This window comes from Labrus mixtus, chromosome 2 (assembly GCF_963584025.1).
Source record: "Labrus mixtus chromosome 2, fLabMix1.1, whole genome shotgun sequence".
Classification (NCBI taxonomy): Eukaryota; Metazoa; Chordata; class Actinopteri; order Labriformes; family Labridae; genus Labrus; species Labrus mixtus.
Genome location: NC_083613.1, coordinates 5,627,859 through 5,644,555, shown reverse-complemented (window position 1 = coordinate 5,644,555; position 16,697 = coordinate 5,627,859). Strand labels below are relative to the sequence as shown.

General features: G+C 39.0%; 1 protein-coding gene across 5 annotated transcripts in view; it reads left to right on the top strand.

The window, feature by feature from the left end:
• Positions 1 to 16,697, top strand: part of LOC132982121 (VPS10 domain-containing receptor SorCS1) — a 164,414-nt gene that overhangs the window by 67,455 nt on the left and 80,262 nt on the right. For all 5 annotated transcript variants that reach the window (XR_009674675.1, XR_009674677.1, XR_009674678.1 and 2 more), the window contains exon 2: positions 12,532 to 12,599. Coding sequence is in view for 2 of the 5 variants with exons in the window: in XM_061048418.1 (XP_060904401.1) it covers positions 12,532 to 12,599 (68 nt within the window). In the remaining 3 variants the exon portion in view is untranslated. The remainder of the gene's footprint in view (positions 1 to 12,531; positions 12,600 to 16,697) is intronic.

Below are 16,697 nucleotides of genomic sequence, written 5' to 3'. Positions count from 1 at the left end.
GTACATTAACCTGCAGGTAATGACACCCATTCAGATCAATGCTCCTTACTGCACTGTCTGCAAATTGATTCTGTGGTTAGGAGCCACTGAGCTTCCACTGATGATACTTAAAGAGAGAAACGACTCAATTCCTCTGATTCGCCTGCTTTCCTTTCGCTTTCAGTCCTGCCAAGCCTGCTCATTTGTCCTTGGATTTATTCCCTCTAAAAAAGGGAGCCAGCATGCCTTCTGTCTCAGCTTGTACATGATCACTGCAGCCAAAGCTGTATCTGGCCCGACAGCCTGGCCTTGAATGACTTCCTGTGCGGGCTTGGGTTGAATTCTTGGTCAGGGCCGGTATCATGAGGAGAGGGATCGAATGCCAACAGTAACTGAGATACGGGGTAGCTTAAGTAAAGTCAGACAGTTTGGTTTTGACCTTCCTGAATAAAAGGTGTATCTCAGAGAGTATTTAAAAACCAAAGCTGCAGCCATAGAAAGTTGTAAAAGTTCAGGGTTATTAATAATCCATTGATTGCTTTGTGTGCTGCATATTCGTCAGATTCAATGCTCCTATTGGCTTTGGTACAGCTTTCTACATACAAGTAGACTCTTCTTCCAGGCACTTGATCATGTCCCTACCATGGCGTTTAGACAATGTCATGACCAGGATACATGACCTTACCATTTTGTACATTGCTTTGCCTGAATAGATGAGTCAACCTCCCCTCTTTGGACAGCCTGTTTGTCTCTGTTAGCATCATCTGTCTACATTCCTGGCTCCACTCTTGTCTCTGTCAGTCTCTCGTAGCACAGATATCCCCGCAGAAATAATTGCATGTACAGTTTTTTGGCATTCGCGAGAGCAATTTACACAGTGCTTTGATGAGACGGAGGGAGGAGGAGAAAACAAAAAAACAAAAGAGGGTCAATGCCGCTTCCCAATTGTTGTCTATGTTGATTAAGCCGTAGAGGCAGAAAGGTGAGCTTCTTTTTTTTATCACAGCCTCGTCTAATCACCTCTAATCAAATGCAAACGATGAGAAGAAGGAATCTTTAATTCCCGGGTAATGCGAACAAAGAGAAAGATGGGAGAAAACATAAGAGCTTGTTAGTTACCACCACTGGGTTGGCTCTCCAGGCAAGTCCTGAGGGGACTTCTTTTAATCTAGCATCGCCTTGGGCAACAGCTACCCAGCCCTAAAGCGTCTGAACTGGATGAAATTAAGAAAAATCAATGAAGCTCCATTCTCTTTGAGAGAGTTGACACGTTCTTATTTTTTTGTTCTTACTTTACAGCTTCTTGGCTGGAGATTATGTTATTTTAAATCCCATTAAAGGCCTATTTAACAATTAGGCAAGCGGTGGTACTCCTGACAATGCCAATTTGAATAATTAATCCACGCTGACAACAAGGTTCCTCAGATTAACGACATTGACGCCAATCTGTTGAACGTAAATGACGAGAGATTTTAAAGTATGGTGAAATGGTGAAATGCCACATATATCTTCCATGAATACCTATTAACTTAAAGGGATACTTCACCAATTTGCATTAAGCTTTGTATCATTAGAAACCTGGTAGTATTTTTGAATGGTCATGCATCCCGCCCTCATTTACACAATGAACTGAAAACACGTGAACACACTGAAGTCGGAAGATCAACTTCCCAACTCAGAAACTGGGACCATCCGAGGAGCACCTGAATGCAGCACAGGTCTTTAGGTCCTCTTTATTTATCCGCTGCTTATGAACAAATCTCCAGGGTAAAAGGAAAATGGACTGATATGATTAAGGCTCATGTTTTCAGTATCTTTGTTCAAATAATCAGAAAAGAGAAGATGAATCCTCCCTCAAACATTGTTTACTTATGTTGGTGATTTACTCGCAGTTTTGAAGTTGAACAAGGTTGTTAAAACTTTCCATTCAGTGCAGGAACACATAATACACTTTGAGTGATGCTCTGTCTGTTATCAGCCAGACAAGTGCCCATGAATTTCCTCTTCAATAATTGTGTCAGGTGTTATCTCCCCCTTATGACACAGTGCTTAACTGTGATTTATTACCTAAATGTATATTCTATGCAGATATATCGCACCTTTAAAGCTGGGAACGTTTTTTTTTTTTTAAAACTGGCAAGTAGACACAGATAGCAATGGGCACTTGCACCCTTACTCTCTCCTTTTTTTTCTTTTTTTTGATGCTTTAGCAGTCATCAAACTTTTTATTTTGTTCTTACAGAAGCTATGTTTATATTTGCAATATTTCTTTAACTCAAATAAATTATTGTGATTAGGGATTCCAACTCTTACTGTTGACATGGAGGCTAAATGTATTGTTTCAGTAAAGACCTGCGTAAACATTTATCAGCCCCCTCACTGTGTCCCAGACGTTCCATTGTCCCACCTCTAAATTGTCTTTACTTTCAAATACCTTACTCTTTGTTATATCTCCCCCTATCCCAGTATCAAGCCCAGAGCAGTTTTCAGTAGATGGCTGTTTTGTCGTGAGCCTGGATTTGCCCAAAATTTCTGCCTGTTAAAAGGCCTTTTTTTTTCTTGCCACTGTTACTTTTGCTGCTTTTAAAGTGCTCATGATGGATTAACGCTGGGTCTTTGTAATATAGCAATAAGTAAGGTTTTTGTACCTGCTTTTTGTAACATAACAATGAGTATGGTCTTTTACCTGCTTTTTGTAAAATGCTGCAAGATAACATTTATTATGAATTGGCGCCATACAAATAAAGATTGATGTTATCTACAAAAACCCAACATTAATCCATCAGGAGCAGTAAGCAACATTCAGCAAAGTTACAGTGGCAAGAAAAAACCTCCTTTTAAGAGGCAGAAACCTCAAACAAAACCTGACTCATGATGAACAGCCATCTGCTGAGACTGTGTTGGGCTTGTTTATGTTTATTTTTACAGTTTAAGTGTACTGTACCCATACTTTTTTAATGCGATTCTCACTAATTAAGCAGCAAGCTTAGCAGTACATACTTCTCCTGTAATATAAAACAAGGTTGGAGTACAAGAGGACCGTCAGACCAGCGCGTAAATGCACAGTAAGAATACTTTAACTACAACCAGGAAGAAACTATCAGAATTAAAATTCTTCCCATATGGGCCTTATTTGACCAGTCTCTTTGAGATCTATTAGTGGTCCATGTAAACACAGTAAGAGCGATGCAAAACAATCAACTACAAAAATACATAGCCAAAAATGATGCAGGGTAAAAATACAAATAAGAAAACAGAGGGAACATGAAATACTGCAGACAGACATAAAACAATTACAAAGAGAAAAAAATAACTGTAGTCCTCCAAGCGGGTGGCCAAGGTTCCAATCCAACCTGTAGCTCCTTTCCCGCAGGTCAGTCCCTACTCTCTCTCTCTCTCTCTCTATCTCCCCGTATTCAACTCGATCCACTGTTCCATATCTACAATAAAGACACACGATGCCCCCCCCCCAAACACCCAGTCATATAATGACTTGACTAGCACACCAAAGAACTACAAAGATAAGCTTACATGACAACAAAGAGACATACACAACTCCGAGCCACACAAAAATTCACAAAACAACCAGGAAGATTTGCAAAAGAATCACTCATATGCAGAAAAGTACAACACAGTATCACACAGAATTACTTCTCTGAAATGATTTTTTTTTTTTTAAAGGAGAGACACACATCTACAAAGAGAGACACGATGAATATGCAAAATGACAACAAAGATAAACAAGACATCCACAAAGAGACACACAAAAACTACAATTACTGCAACTTCAAGAAGAATATGCATGTGTGGATAAATTCACATGTGTGCGAGAATTAAGTATTAAAAGCCTACAGCCTTGTACTTCCTCACTGGCATATTCAACATATTCATACATTGCCATGCATGTGATTCCTCAACAGTTTTCCCCTGCATATATAATTAAACCTAAATATGCAATGAAGAGCTGTCATACTATCACATCACACAAAAAAACAGCCAATAACATGTGATCTTGATCTCCATGTAATCATTTTTCTTCTGCATTCTATTAATGCTCATTAGCACTAAGTATGCCCTTAATGTCTTCCTTAAGCCTTTCATGTTTTAAAATGCATTAGCCGCTCTACACTCGAAAAGATCAGCCACTTAACCGCGATACTTTTCATCCGCTGAATTCCTCCACTGCTTTGGAAGGATACTCTCAAGTCGAAAAAGAAAGTGGGTTAACAACCAATTAGAAGCAACAAATAGCTAAAGATCAAGGAGAGAAAAAAAAGAAAACTGGCTTGGAATCCAAAAAGGAAGCATCATCATGAGGAAGAACAAACAACCCCAAAAAGGTGACAGGTGTGTGTTGATCAAACACTCGGCACATGGAACTGCAGGTACAGTCACACAAGCTCAAGACTTCCTCAATGTTCTGTGAGCATCTCTGTAAACAACACAGGTCTGACAAATATTTCTGCACCAATGGGAGTCTGAAATAGAAAATGTGTATTATATCTGTAATCTAAAGATGTTTATTTTTGGGAGGGAGGGAAAAGGTTGTAATCATTTTTATGGCACAACATAACACCCTCCACATCGGGTTTCAATTAAGCCGTTCTATCCCTTCTAATGAAGATTGAACAATCTCAAGTGAAATGAGGCCACCGAAGAGTTGATTATTTGTTGACTACATAGAGGCTGAACATCAGTATGCTGAGGCAAATATATCCGCCCTGGGACTAACACACACACACACACACACACACACACACACACACACACACACACACACACACACACACACCTCTGACAGGTCTTGATCAATTTTCGATGCAGATGAAGACACGTTATTTTTGGGATGTTTGACATGCACCCTTAAACAACTCTGTTTCTCAGGTATGTTCACTTTCAAATTAGCGACAGGCACGAGTGGTGAGTGCTCCAAAGGAAGATGTGACAGGCTAATCCACAGAGAGAGAAGTGTTCCCGGCTGGATGATCCCCCCTCTTTCCCCCGTGAGCCTGACATATTGAGCTATATGGAGATGTGTACCGGTGAAATTTGTTTACATCATTATGTGTGCATTGCAGTGTTTTCCAGTCTTTATTACTGAATTCAATCATTGATTAAAAAGAAAAAAAAGACACTGCCAAACACTTTTCAGTTTCATTATGCGGCAAGAAACTTTGTTTTTGCCCGCCGTTAATATATGCGTCGTCTTCTGTGTTTGGATGATTCTTTTTTTTTTTTCACCACAGTAATGAAAACAGTACAAGAAGATCCGTCCCCTGGAGAGATCTGGTCTCACGTGATTACAAAAATGAGATGTGAGAAAAACAAATAGTTCATAATGCCCTGCAGAACATGAACCCAGTGCATTTCCCTGTTTGGGGAGAGGCAGAATGTGTGCGTACACTTTGCATTTCATATTTGTTTATTCTGCCTTCTTTGTGCCCCAGGAAATGGTAATTGTTGTTTATACACGTTTGGGTATTTTGATCCATGATGATATTCTCTCTCCTCCATCCAAGGACAATTACCAAACAGTATAGAAGATAACAGTGTTTGCTAGCAGCAAAGGCATACTTTTGATTAAAAAGAAATAATAGGGAGATATTTTAAACACCTAAAGCTTAGAGCAGACACAGTTGTTCCTGATCCCCACCCGGAGCAGAGGCTTTTTTTTCTTTTTCCTTTGCATGACTAATACCGCTGCACTTTTTCCCCCCTTTAAACACATTTGGAATCCTTCTGAAACAAACTCTTAAGATGCATCCAAGTTTTTCTTTGAACTTAGTTCTTTATCCTTCAAAATCCCGGCTCCCTGAGTGATAGAGGATAAATCGCATTTTGATGGTATTATTATTATTACAGGCAGAGTAAAGAAAAAGAAGAAAAACGGAATAGTCCTGAATAGTTCTGAGTTTAAATGTTGTTTCAAACTTTTATTGTAACACAAAAAGTAAATGAACACATTAAGTTGATTTTAACTTCAGCATTCACAAGCAGACATGAACAAACTGTTAAATCCCCTCTTTATATATTAATTAGTATGGTAAAGTATGAAGGGGGGGGGGGGGGGTGTATGTGATCATTGTTGATCTGGTTTGTCAGATTGGGTGACAGTGCTGCAGTGTAACTGTACAATTTTACTGCACAATGAGCTAATTCCTCTTGACAGTTGTGACGTTTTGTTTCTAGACCAAGGGCATTTGTGATGTTTTTATTTATTTATTATGAGACATTTTATTAGGACATCCAAAGCATCATGTGAAAAAAAACACAGCTGCTTGTTATTTCATAAAACTGTAGGAAGCTTGCGTGGACGTGCAGCTAATCTCAAAGACTTGAGACTTGACTTTAACTTACCCCTCAAAGACTTGAGACTTGACTTTAACTTACCCCTCAAAGACTTGAGACTTGACTTGCAATAAGTGACTTGTGCCAGTCTCTTTTTATTAGATCCATGTCTTTAAAAATGCTCCATGTGCAGCTGAAGAGAGACTCAAAGAGAGCTAGAATGGTGTAAAAGTTGCCAAATGCCCTGCAACTACAGTTTTGACACACAATGATTTTGTTATCGTGAATGTCAACTTTCATTGCATCCTGTCATTGGATCCATTGTCACATCCCAATACAAAAAAAAATGACTAGCCTTGAATACTTTCGATAAAAGTAATCTGTAATGTTTTAGAAGACCAGATTTTTGTTCTTAACCCCCAGAAGAGCTCGGTTTCAATGTCAGCTGGGTACTAACAACACTGAGGTGTAACAAACTGGGTTTTTTTACTCGTTTGAAAAGTGCAGAAAGTCAAGGTTTTACAGCTACAACTTTTGTTTCGCATGTTGCCTTCAAACTTAACAGCCATCTTCATGTGTCTCTCTTGTTATCTTGCCTGTAGCAGACAGGGGATGACTGGTGATCCTGAAGCTACTGTTCCAAGTTTGTATTATAGTTTTTTAGACAACATGGCGAGGTGTATACAGTATGTACCTCTATTATATACAGCGCTGTCATTTCTTACATTCAGATAATAAGTGCAGAGTTTGAAAGCTTCTGTTAAAATTTCAAGCATTATGCAGCATTTCAAATAACTCTCATTTAAATTAGATTTTTTTTTTAAACATAATCCAAACAAACAACATTGTCTCAAAGTTAGAAAGGAATGGATTGTTCCAAGTTGTTATCATTTAGAAAAAAACACATAGGCTATTTCAATTTGCTACTGAATATATTGCTTTTTGAGCTTTTTTGCTCAGGTTTGAGTCTGAATATTGTAAAAGATAACCTTAGACAAAATAAAACCATACACTTGGTGGAGGCACATATCAACAAGTTGGTCCTCCATTTCTAAAGTCCACATAAGTTTATGATTCACGTTTGCTCTTTTCGCCATGGTTATGTTTGTTGTGCTTCCTGCTTCAGTCAGCTTGCATCCTCATTGGCTACAGGATTTCTGATTGCAAACATTGAACATGATTAATATTTACGATTGCAAATGGGGGCGGCCCGATCATCTTCTAAGCAGATTGGGGAGGGTTAAAATGACTCTTAACACAGCTTACACCACAGGTGCATCTGGACGGATAATATTTGGAAGCATCAGATAATCTGGCCTTTGCTGACTTTGGTAGTGGGTAATCACTAGTCCGAAATCAGTCCGATTATCATGTAGTGTATACCCTGCTTTATGCTAAGCTTTTATATAAAAGAAGGTGCGACAGCCAATGAAGATGAGTTGTGAATTTGAACCAAATAACTTACAATGTCTGTATGTTGGTAAAATCATTTTTGAGAGAAAAAATTGAGAGAAAATTTTCACACAAAAAGAAATCAATGACCCCAGTGTTATGATGTTCATTTCTTGTCAAGTATTTTGACTACAACCTGAAGTACATGTAAAAGTAATTTAATTTTCACTTTATTGTGTGTTGAAATGGTTTTTAAAATGACGGGCACTCCAGAGGACTGAATGATAGAAAGTGTGCTCTGAGGTACTTTAGGATCTTCAGGGTTAATAACTGTATCTCTGTAACAAACTGCCACGAAGCTGAGTCTCATTCTGATGCCTTCATGGTCATGGTTCGTCTCCACCCTGTCAGATTAGTGTGTGTGTGTGTGTGTGTGTGTGTGTGTGTGTGTGTGTGTGTGTGTGTGTGTGTGTGTGTGTGTGTGTGTGTGTCCAGCGGCCGGCTCTTCTGGCCCTGGTGAAGAGGAAACCTTACCCCATCATAGTATTTACAGTAGGAGAAGCCCTCAGGCCTAATTGGCATGGTCAGTGATGGGGCATATGCACTTTCCAGTGGGAGCCCATCTGACAGGGCCACTCGCTGATGACTGCCCACAAACTCTCCATATGTGGCAGACAGAAGGGCCCCCGTACGCACACTGCCCTTCAACTAATGAAGCCAAGTCACACGGCTTATATACTTCAGTCTTTTTAGAGGACTTTTTCCACAGTCTGGGGCCGAAGTATTACCTATCACAGCTTGCAACGCACACATACAGACACACAAGCCAGAGGGGGAAACTTAAGAGCTGTGAAGTCAAAACTTGTCTCTCACCTTCACCTACAGCCAGACGTACACACTGACCCCTCCATACACACACACACAGCAGAGTGACTCACATGTGTTAAAAAACATAATTGAACCATTACCCTCACCTTCACCCCCCCCTCTCACACACGTACGCAGAGACTCACAGGAGAAAATAGCGCTCGGATGAGACGGATGAGAGAAATAACGAGGGGGACTGGGTCAAAAAGAGAGAGAGGGAATACAGAGAAAGAGAGAAGCAGTGTGGGGCGAGTGTGAATTCAGCCTCCAGCTGGGCAGCTAAATGGACTTGGTCAGTCATTAGCATGCAAAGGTCTAGTCCAGACATTTGAGGTTATTCATTCCCCAGGCTAAATCTCCCTGTGCTAAATACACGCCCAGCTCCTTCCTGAATAACTCTTAGTCAATGCCTTTTTACTACTTGTTTTGCCGGTGCTTGTTTTTCACAAAACATCCTCAACAACGGTAGCCACAGGTCGGCAGGGTGCGCTACACGTTTTGGGTGTTTGTTTTTTTTTTTGGTGGGGGGGAGACTGCAGATGTTAGTGCATACTTAATAAGCTTGATCACAGTTGCCCCCAACCTCGCAATGTAATTCCACTACCCAAGGTGCATCTGTTCTGCTTGTACTCACTGGAACCCCATGCTGGTGGAACTGTTTCACAAAGTCACACAAGTCACATAGTGGCTTGTCTGCCCGCCTCAAAAAAAAACTATTAAAAGGCAGCCAGGCCAACGAGAAGCTCTTTGGTTATCGGCTGGCTCTGTGAAGTCGACTGAAAGTCTCTGGATATTTGGCTTTCAGGTGTGATCAACATAGTTTTCGAGTAACATGAAGCGACAAAGTGCAATTCCGCCACAACATAGTAACAAAGCTCCACCGTCATACGCATTAAGACATTCATATTGATTCCGCAACGGTGTAACATGGGTGTCCCAGCCTGGGAATTCACATTGCGTTACGGTGTTGCGGAAGCTTGTTGGAGCACAGTACAGGGGGAACTCCACATACACACACACAGACAGACATGCGCACACACACAGGGTTGTTCTCCCAAATCCCGTCTCATCCCTGTAACACCTCTGTTACTACCTCTGAACACAGTACAGAGGGGGATCACTTCAACCCCCCCATTACACCTATACAACATTCATACTGAAGGCGAGTCATAACAAACCTATACTGTAAATATTGTGCCTTCAAACGGAAGTCTGAATGTGGTTTGAGTCGGACTCGGATTGGAAGGCTAATGCCTTTTGAAATCAATTCCTTTTGATTGGTCACTGAAAGATGAGTAAAGAAAACGCTTTGCTATACATATCATAGTTATCGGTTAGCCTACCCATGCAAGGTTTTGGAAACTGTTCTAAATTGCATGAATGCAAGGCTATATGATAGCTCTGCATTTGCATTTGCATTAGCAAGTTCTATATCAACAACACTCAACACCAGACGTCTAAAAATAAATACCGGGCCCAAGGGCAATTCTAATGCTGGTTTAAACAGGTAGAAAGCTGCCATTTGATTATTCCTGGGGTTGGCTAGCCCAATACATTCAATAATTATCTATCAAAACTTAGCATCAAGACATTGACAGAAACTTGAATTGAAACTAAACTGTCATTTGTTTGGTTGCCATTATAAAACATTAGAGCCTATATTGTAAAGTAGCAAGGCCATGGTTGTGTATTGCAGTGTTTCAAGAGGCTTTGAAGGCACCACGTTTAAGTAGTATACACTGAAGTTGTTCATTTACTCAGTAGTTCAGATATAGGCCTATCTGCATGTGTCACCATGCCGCATACATACAGCTCTTTTCCCGATTGCAGAGCTTAGGATGTAGCAGAGCGTCAGAAGCAAAGACATTATTGTGAGAAGATGTTTCTCCATCGGCAACATCTCCTCCTCGCCCACGCCACATCATCTGACCAATGTGCCATAGTGGGTTACCCACAGTGCTTGAGGGTCATCAGATAACTGTCAAAATCACCATGAAATCTCCTCGCAGATTTTCAGAGTTATCAACATCATGGGAAGGAAGAAGTCAGTAAACTACACACAAAATACTTTATTAAACTGAAACTGCAGCATTCCCTGTGAAGACTTTTTTCTTGTCTCCTCTGCTTCTTCCGAGTTCTCTCCATTTCAAATACACCTCCAGTCACAAAGTAAATAGATTGTGAGTTTCCGTGCTGCTTTACTTCTTTTTATGCTCCGAGCAAAAATGTGATGTTTCTGCCTCTTGTTTTTCCCTGAAGACTTTGGCTGACCCACTTTCCCTCATCCCATACACCTTGAGGGTGTGAGCAGTATGAGGAATATTAACAGTGCAGTGTTTAAAATCATTCTGATATGATTAAGTAATGAGTTTGAAACAATTAAAAAGGGGCTCACGTTAAACAATGGAATGTATGGTGGTATGCATATTGGATCTTTGACTAGCTCACAGTGGTGTGTGGGTGTAGATCTCTATTGTTACATTGAGCCAAGTTACATCCTGACAAAGACACTTAAGAACACGAACACCTCATCGTACACAGGGATTTGTCTTACTAAGGTATTTAATACAATTTGAAATGTTTTGGTCTTAACAAAGAGTGGCAGCTTGAGTTTACTAATGCACTTTTGTAGTACAGCTACCCACAAGCGAACAAAACAAAGCTATTTGATGGGATGGTGATTCAACACCACACAGGATCACATGAATGTTTTAAAAGAACATTTAAACACAAGTTACTAACATTTTGAATTGTCTTTGTTATAATGGTACTTGCATTAGAAAGATAATGTTGCTCAGCTCTTGTATGTATATGGGATTTATGAGAATGGCTTCACATAACATTTCAAAATAAAAGCTTAATCTCTCTTAGAATGTGCGATACAATTACAGCATAAGACATTTCTCATTGCACTGTAAACGGCATAATGAGAGAAAACTTAGAGAAAACTTTTTATATGTTATATAATCAAAAGAATAAATTCACCAAATACTTTCAGTAAATACAAATATGAGGGATCTCTGTGTATTTTGGAAAATGTTCAGTACTTTTGATGCTTTGCCAACCATTACATTATTAGATAATAGGACACTGCATATTTTTCAGGAATTCAGGTGAAGTGGGTATAGCTTACTGGTCAACTATACCTTCAAACCTCTGGGCTTGTTTAGGGGTGTAAGTAAAAATGGAAATTCTGTGTTTTTAATATAATATTTTTTAACGTGTACCATTTCTCATTAACAGAAAATATAAAGTAATTTTTTTATGATAATTTGAATATTTGAAATGTAATTGTTGTGTTTTTTACATATCCTTTTTGTATAGTTTCTCAGACTCCACAAAAACATGTACCATGATTTTTGTTACGTCAGGGACTTTTACATACAAATGCAAATCTCACTGTCCTGACTGAATAACAAAGGTTTTTTTTCTTTTACTGAAATTGTGGTGCTGTGGCCCCTATACTATGGTAGTTTTTCCTGAAATTAGATTATTAGAAAATAGCACACTACATAAATCATAGCCAAAATACAATAGAACAAACTAGTGGTTACAAGCAAGAAGAATACATCATAATAAAATGAATGGGTGTTGCTTCAGTGTTGATCCAGTAAAAAATCCAGATGAAAACACATCTAAATCGAGTGATGATGAGACTTCACAGTTCCTCTGGATTGTTCGAATGGCATGTGTAAACGTACTTGGAAATATAAACTGATTCTGATTCTGATGGCCCCCATGGAGATTTGTAGCCAACAACAACGGTTTATCTTCAAAAACCAAATGTGTTTTTTTTGTATTGCTTTTGCTAATGAATACAAAATCTGTAACAACTTCAATGGCATTAAAGAGAAAACTGCTTTATGCTATAAGATGCATCAGCTGGTTTGACAGCTGCTCGTTTTTGTTCCTGTCAAAAGTGAATTGATTCTGTTGAACTTGAATGCCACACATTTGACCAGTGGACCTGTGTATTGATTGTCATGCTTCTGTCTTGTTCTGCAGGTGATTCTGATGCTGACCAAACTCTTTGACTTCAACCTGAACAGCGTGACTGAGAGTTCCTTGTGGAGGTAAGCTTCTCACACAATGTGAGTGTATGACATTTCTAGAAAAGCCTCAAGCAGAAGTTAGACACAATAAATCGGTCAGAGGGGAATGTTGGACTTATGGTTCCATACTTTTTTTTGAAGTCTTTAATCCTGTAGTTTGAATGGCTTCAAGCACTGTTGTTAGAAATACAGAACACTCATATGATCTCATAATGTGAATAAATGAAACACTCAGCTTTCAAAAAGAGGCTGCAGTCTAAAAAAGATCTCTCAAATGACGAGCCTGAGCAGCCGCATGTCCTCAATCAGTTTGAATGTCTTTGGGCACCAGAAATCCCTCACATGAAAGTCACTAATCATTGCTGCTGGAGCTGGCAGCGTATTCCCACAAATTACCTTGACCAGCCTTGAACGCGGAGCTGCCTTGCTCGCAGCGTCAGCCTCCTTTCTGACTCCATTCTGATGTAATGTTGTTCGATGCCAGTGAAGAAGCATGTGGCTCTATTACAGAAAGAAAGTTATAACCAAAGATCATCTGTTTCAGTAAAAATCAGTATGAAAAGCTTTTTATTTTATTTTATTTTATTTTGGCACTTAAACTGGAGTGCAATAGTTATTGGAATCAGAAATACCTTAGTAAATCCAGCGGGAAAATCGGTAGTTATAGTTGCTGTTAAACACAATATAGCCGTAGGAAATATAGCAATATATAGGTTATAAAATATGTACTGTAAAAATAATAGAATAAGCAAAAGGTTGAGTATCTGAAGAATAACTAGTACAAGCCCAGGAAATTAACTATGTGTGAACAATATTTGCAAATATAATTATTGTTGACCGGTTTATGGACAGATTGCACAGTTAAACAGAAGTGGATAGTATGGATGTAGATGACAAATCTGCTGTTAGAGGAAGGGGGCAAGGATACTGAACAGGTTCTTGGTGCCAAAGTTTTTTGAGTAGGGAGGTTTAGAAAGTAACCTCAATGTAAACTTTCATTGCCTGTGTTTTGATAGCCACCATGGAACAGCTCTCAATGGTTTATGGTTTAAGATTGGTTGGTACTGGTGATTGATGAAATTACATAAAGGAGGTTTGTTATGTCAGGATGGCAGATTCTGACCTTGGTGGTTGATGGCTGGACTAGAGTGGATTGAGGGGAATCGCTTGAGCCTGTGGCTGTGATGGTTATGTAGAAAAGCTAGGTGCTGGCATCATGGCGCCAATAGCTTGAGGTGAGAAACTGGAAGCCCATAGTGCCAAGTGCCCCGCTGGTTCAGCCTGCAGCAGTTGATCGTGGTGGCTGACGGCGAACACTGACATCCCAGTGCCATTGGCCCCTGCTGGAACACACAGTGACGGTTGCTGATGGTATGTGGGGGGAGCGTTGGCATTCCAGTGCCATGTGCAGCCTGCAGGGGCATTTGGCACTGGCATCCCAATGCGGTCCTCTGAACTTTTAGAGTGGATGTTAATGTTAAGAGCCAACATGCAAAAGGTCCAAGGACCCATTTGTGCAATTATATAAAAAATATATGAACACATATGAAAGCAGAAAAACATGCAACATTTACAACAAATAAATTCACAAAAATTAACACGGAAAAGCTGAGAAGTTCAATACATGCAGAATAAAAAAACCTAACCAAAAAACCTGTGATTCCTTTCAACTTTTTGAACTTTTGAACATTCACCAGAAGCTCTGAATTTGTTTTAGATTCTAATCTTAAATTTAAAAAGATACAGGAGTCAGGAGGCAGGCACATATAAAAAAATTAATAAGATATATAAATGATTTCCATTTGATGTTATGGTGCAGCTGTAAAAACATGGCATTTTGGGTTAAATGTTTCAGTTGGTGAAATCCTCATGAAGCTTCAATAAAGTGTTGAAACAAGTTGATGATACTCTTATTTCATGTGAGTTCAATGAGTGTCAGTGTGGGAAAAAACCAAGATGTTTTTCTCTACAAAAACAAGGTCAATGGTACTCTTAAGGTGGACTCAACAATGCAAGTATCTAACAGTGGCAAACACTGTGTTTTAATATGGATAACCAATTTAGTGCACTAGCAGTTGACATACAGGCCAAGGCAACCTGTGGCACCCACTTTCTTTACTCCCTCTCCCTTTTCTTTTTATTGCAACAGTTGTTGACACGGATAAATTAGATTCGGAAATTTTGTCAAAGAATCCTACCTGTACACTAGGGATTATACTTGTCAGCTTAATTTTCTTCTGTGAAGTTTAAGCCTGCAGACTCTTTTTGCAAGTTTGAGTATTTAATTCCCTCCTTCCAAGGTTAATTTTGAGCTGTGGGGCAGAAAAAGATCCCAAATTATTTGTGTGTCTTTACTCTTACAGACTCTAAGATTTTGTATTTAGTGCTTAAAGGTCACCTATTATGCAAAATACACTTTAAAATGTTTCTAGTACCTAGTCTGTCTACAAACCCATCAGTTATGAGAGGTCCATCCTCTCCATCTTTTGCCTGCTGTGTGCTCAAACAAGATGTTTCGAGATTTCCCTTCATGACATCACAAAGGGCACTAACCCCTCCCCCAGTTGAGTGACACTCCCACAGCTAGGTGTTTGTTCTAAATAAGGTTGAAATAATGGGATTTATTGGCATGCTAAAATTCTAAAATTGATTTATTGGCAAGAAACATCACATACATGATTTTGGGAGCTCTGAAATGTATTTAAACTTGTTGAAAATGTGTATAATATGTGACCTTTAAGGTAAAAAGAGGGTCAGGGTTTTTTCATCAGACATGTCATGCCTTAATTGCTTAAATGGGCATCTCAGCCACCTGTAAACTACAACTACTATCACTTAATAAAGTTAATAAGAGTAAACACATAAGCCAATTAAATGCCATTTGTATGGAGTTGTATCTATATTCTTTATTCTTTCAACTCAGTTGTTGTCCTTCACCACTCATAAGAAAAGTTTCTCAATGTTTTAGGGGCTATCTGTTCCACTATGTGCAGCAGCAAGTTGCAAACTGAAAATGTGTTTATATTTGCATTGGTGGTCATTTGCGTAAACAATAAAGGCCAATCAGTGCATATTACTAAATCAAAATGAATACCAATCGCACTTATAGACTACAAATTGGCCGGCATTTTTCCTTTTGGCAAAAGCTTTGAGATAGTTCCTTTTTTCTCGTTAGTGGAGGACAAACCACTTTTGTCCTTTTGCTAACTTCTGCAATGTGTCTCCCAAAGTGCCAAACTACATCATGTCGTTCGGACAAACTTTAACGTTTTGATCTTGCATGTGCCTCAAATCTATCTTAAAGATTTAACATGGGAAAGCAAACCTTAAAAATGTATGTATTCAAAGTAGCTATTAGCAAAGATAAGATACACATTGTGAATTGACCTGGAAATTAACTCCAATTCTAAATCTAAAATAAATCACAATCTTACTGAATCTTTAGGGTCAGTCACTTTTTCATTAACCTACGTCTAAGTAGTCTTAATTTGGGTTGAAATGTTTATGCAATGTCATATCATTTATAAGTAGTGTTTGATTTTCAAAACAGAAATAGAGTGTAGAGGAAATTTGGGGATTTTGCTGCTGAGAGTACTTGGACAAAATCAGGGAAAGTAAAAGAGTCTTTGTGTTTACGTCCAATGGCTTTATCTGCCCCAAAACTCTGACTCCATTAATACATATTTATTCATCATTGAACATTTTTAAAATGTGTACTTTTATTGTATTATCAAATCGTTTGCGATGACTAATCCATGATACTTAATTCGATGAATTATTAATTATGGATTTTGTGACACTCTCAATACATTTTGTTGATTTATCTCAATCCAAACTATAAGAACATTGAAAAGAAAAACCTGACTTTGTGTAAGAATCTATAATGGGTAAACTTCCATACTGACAAAAGTAGAACTGCAGTATTTCCTGATTCCCTCCTCTGTCTGTCCTTGAGGATAAAAGCTTCAGGTTCAAAGAGCCAACAATGCACAGTTTTATATATAGGCACATGGGCATAAGTCTACACAAGCTTTAGCTCCTTCAAACAGCTATGCTAAATGTACCATGATATGACTGCTCTCAACTGGCCCGTGTGAGGATATTACTGTGTCTCCAGTG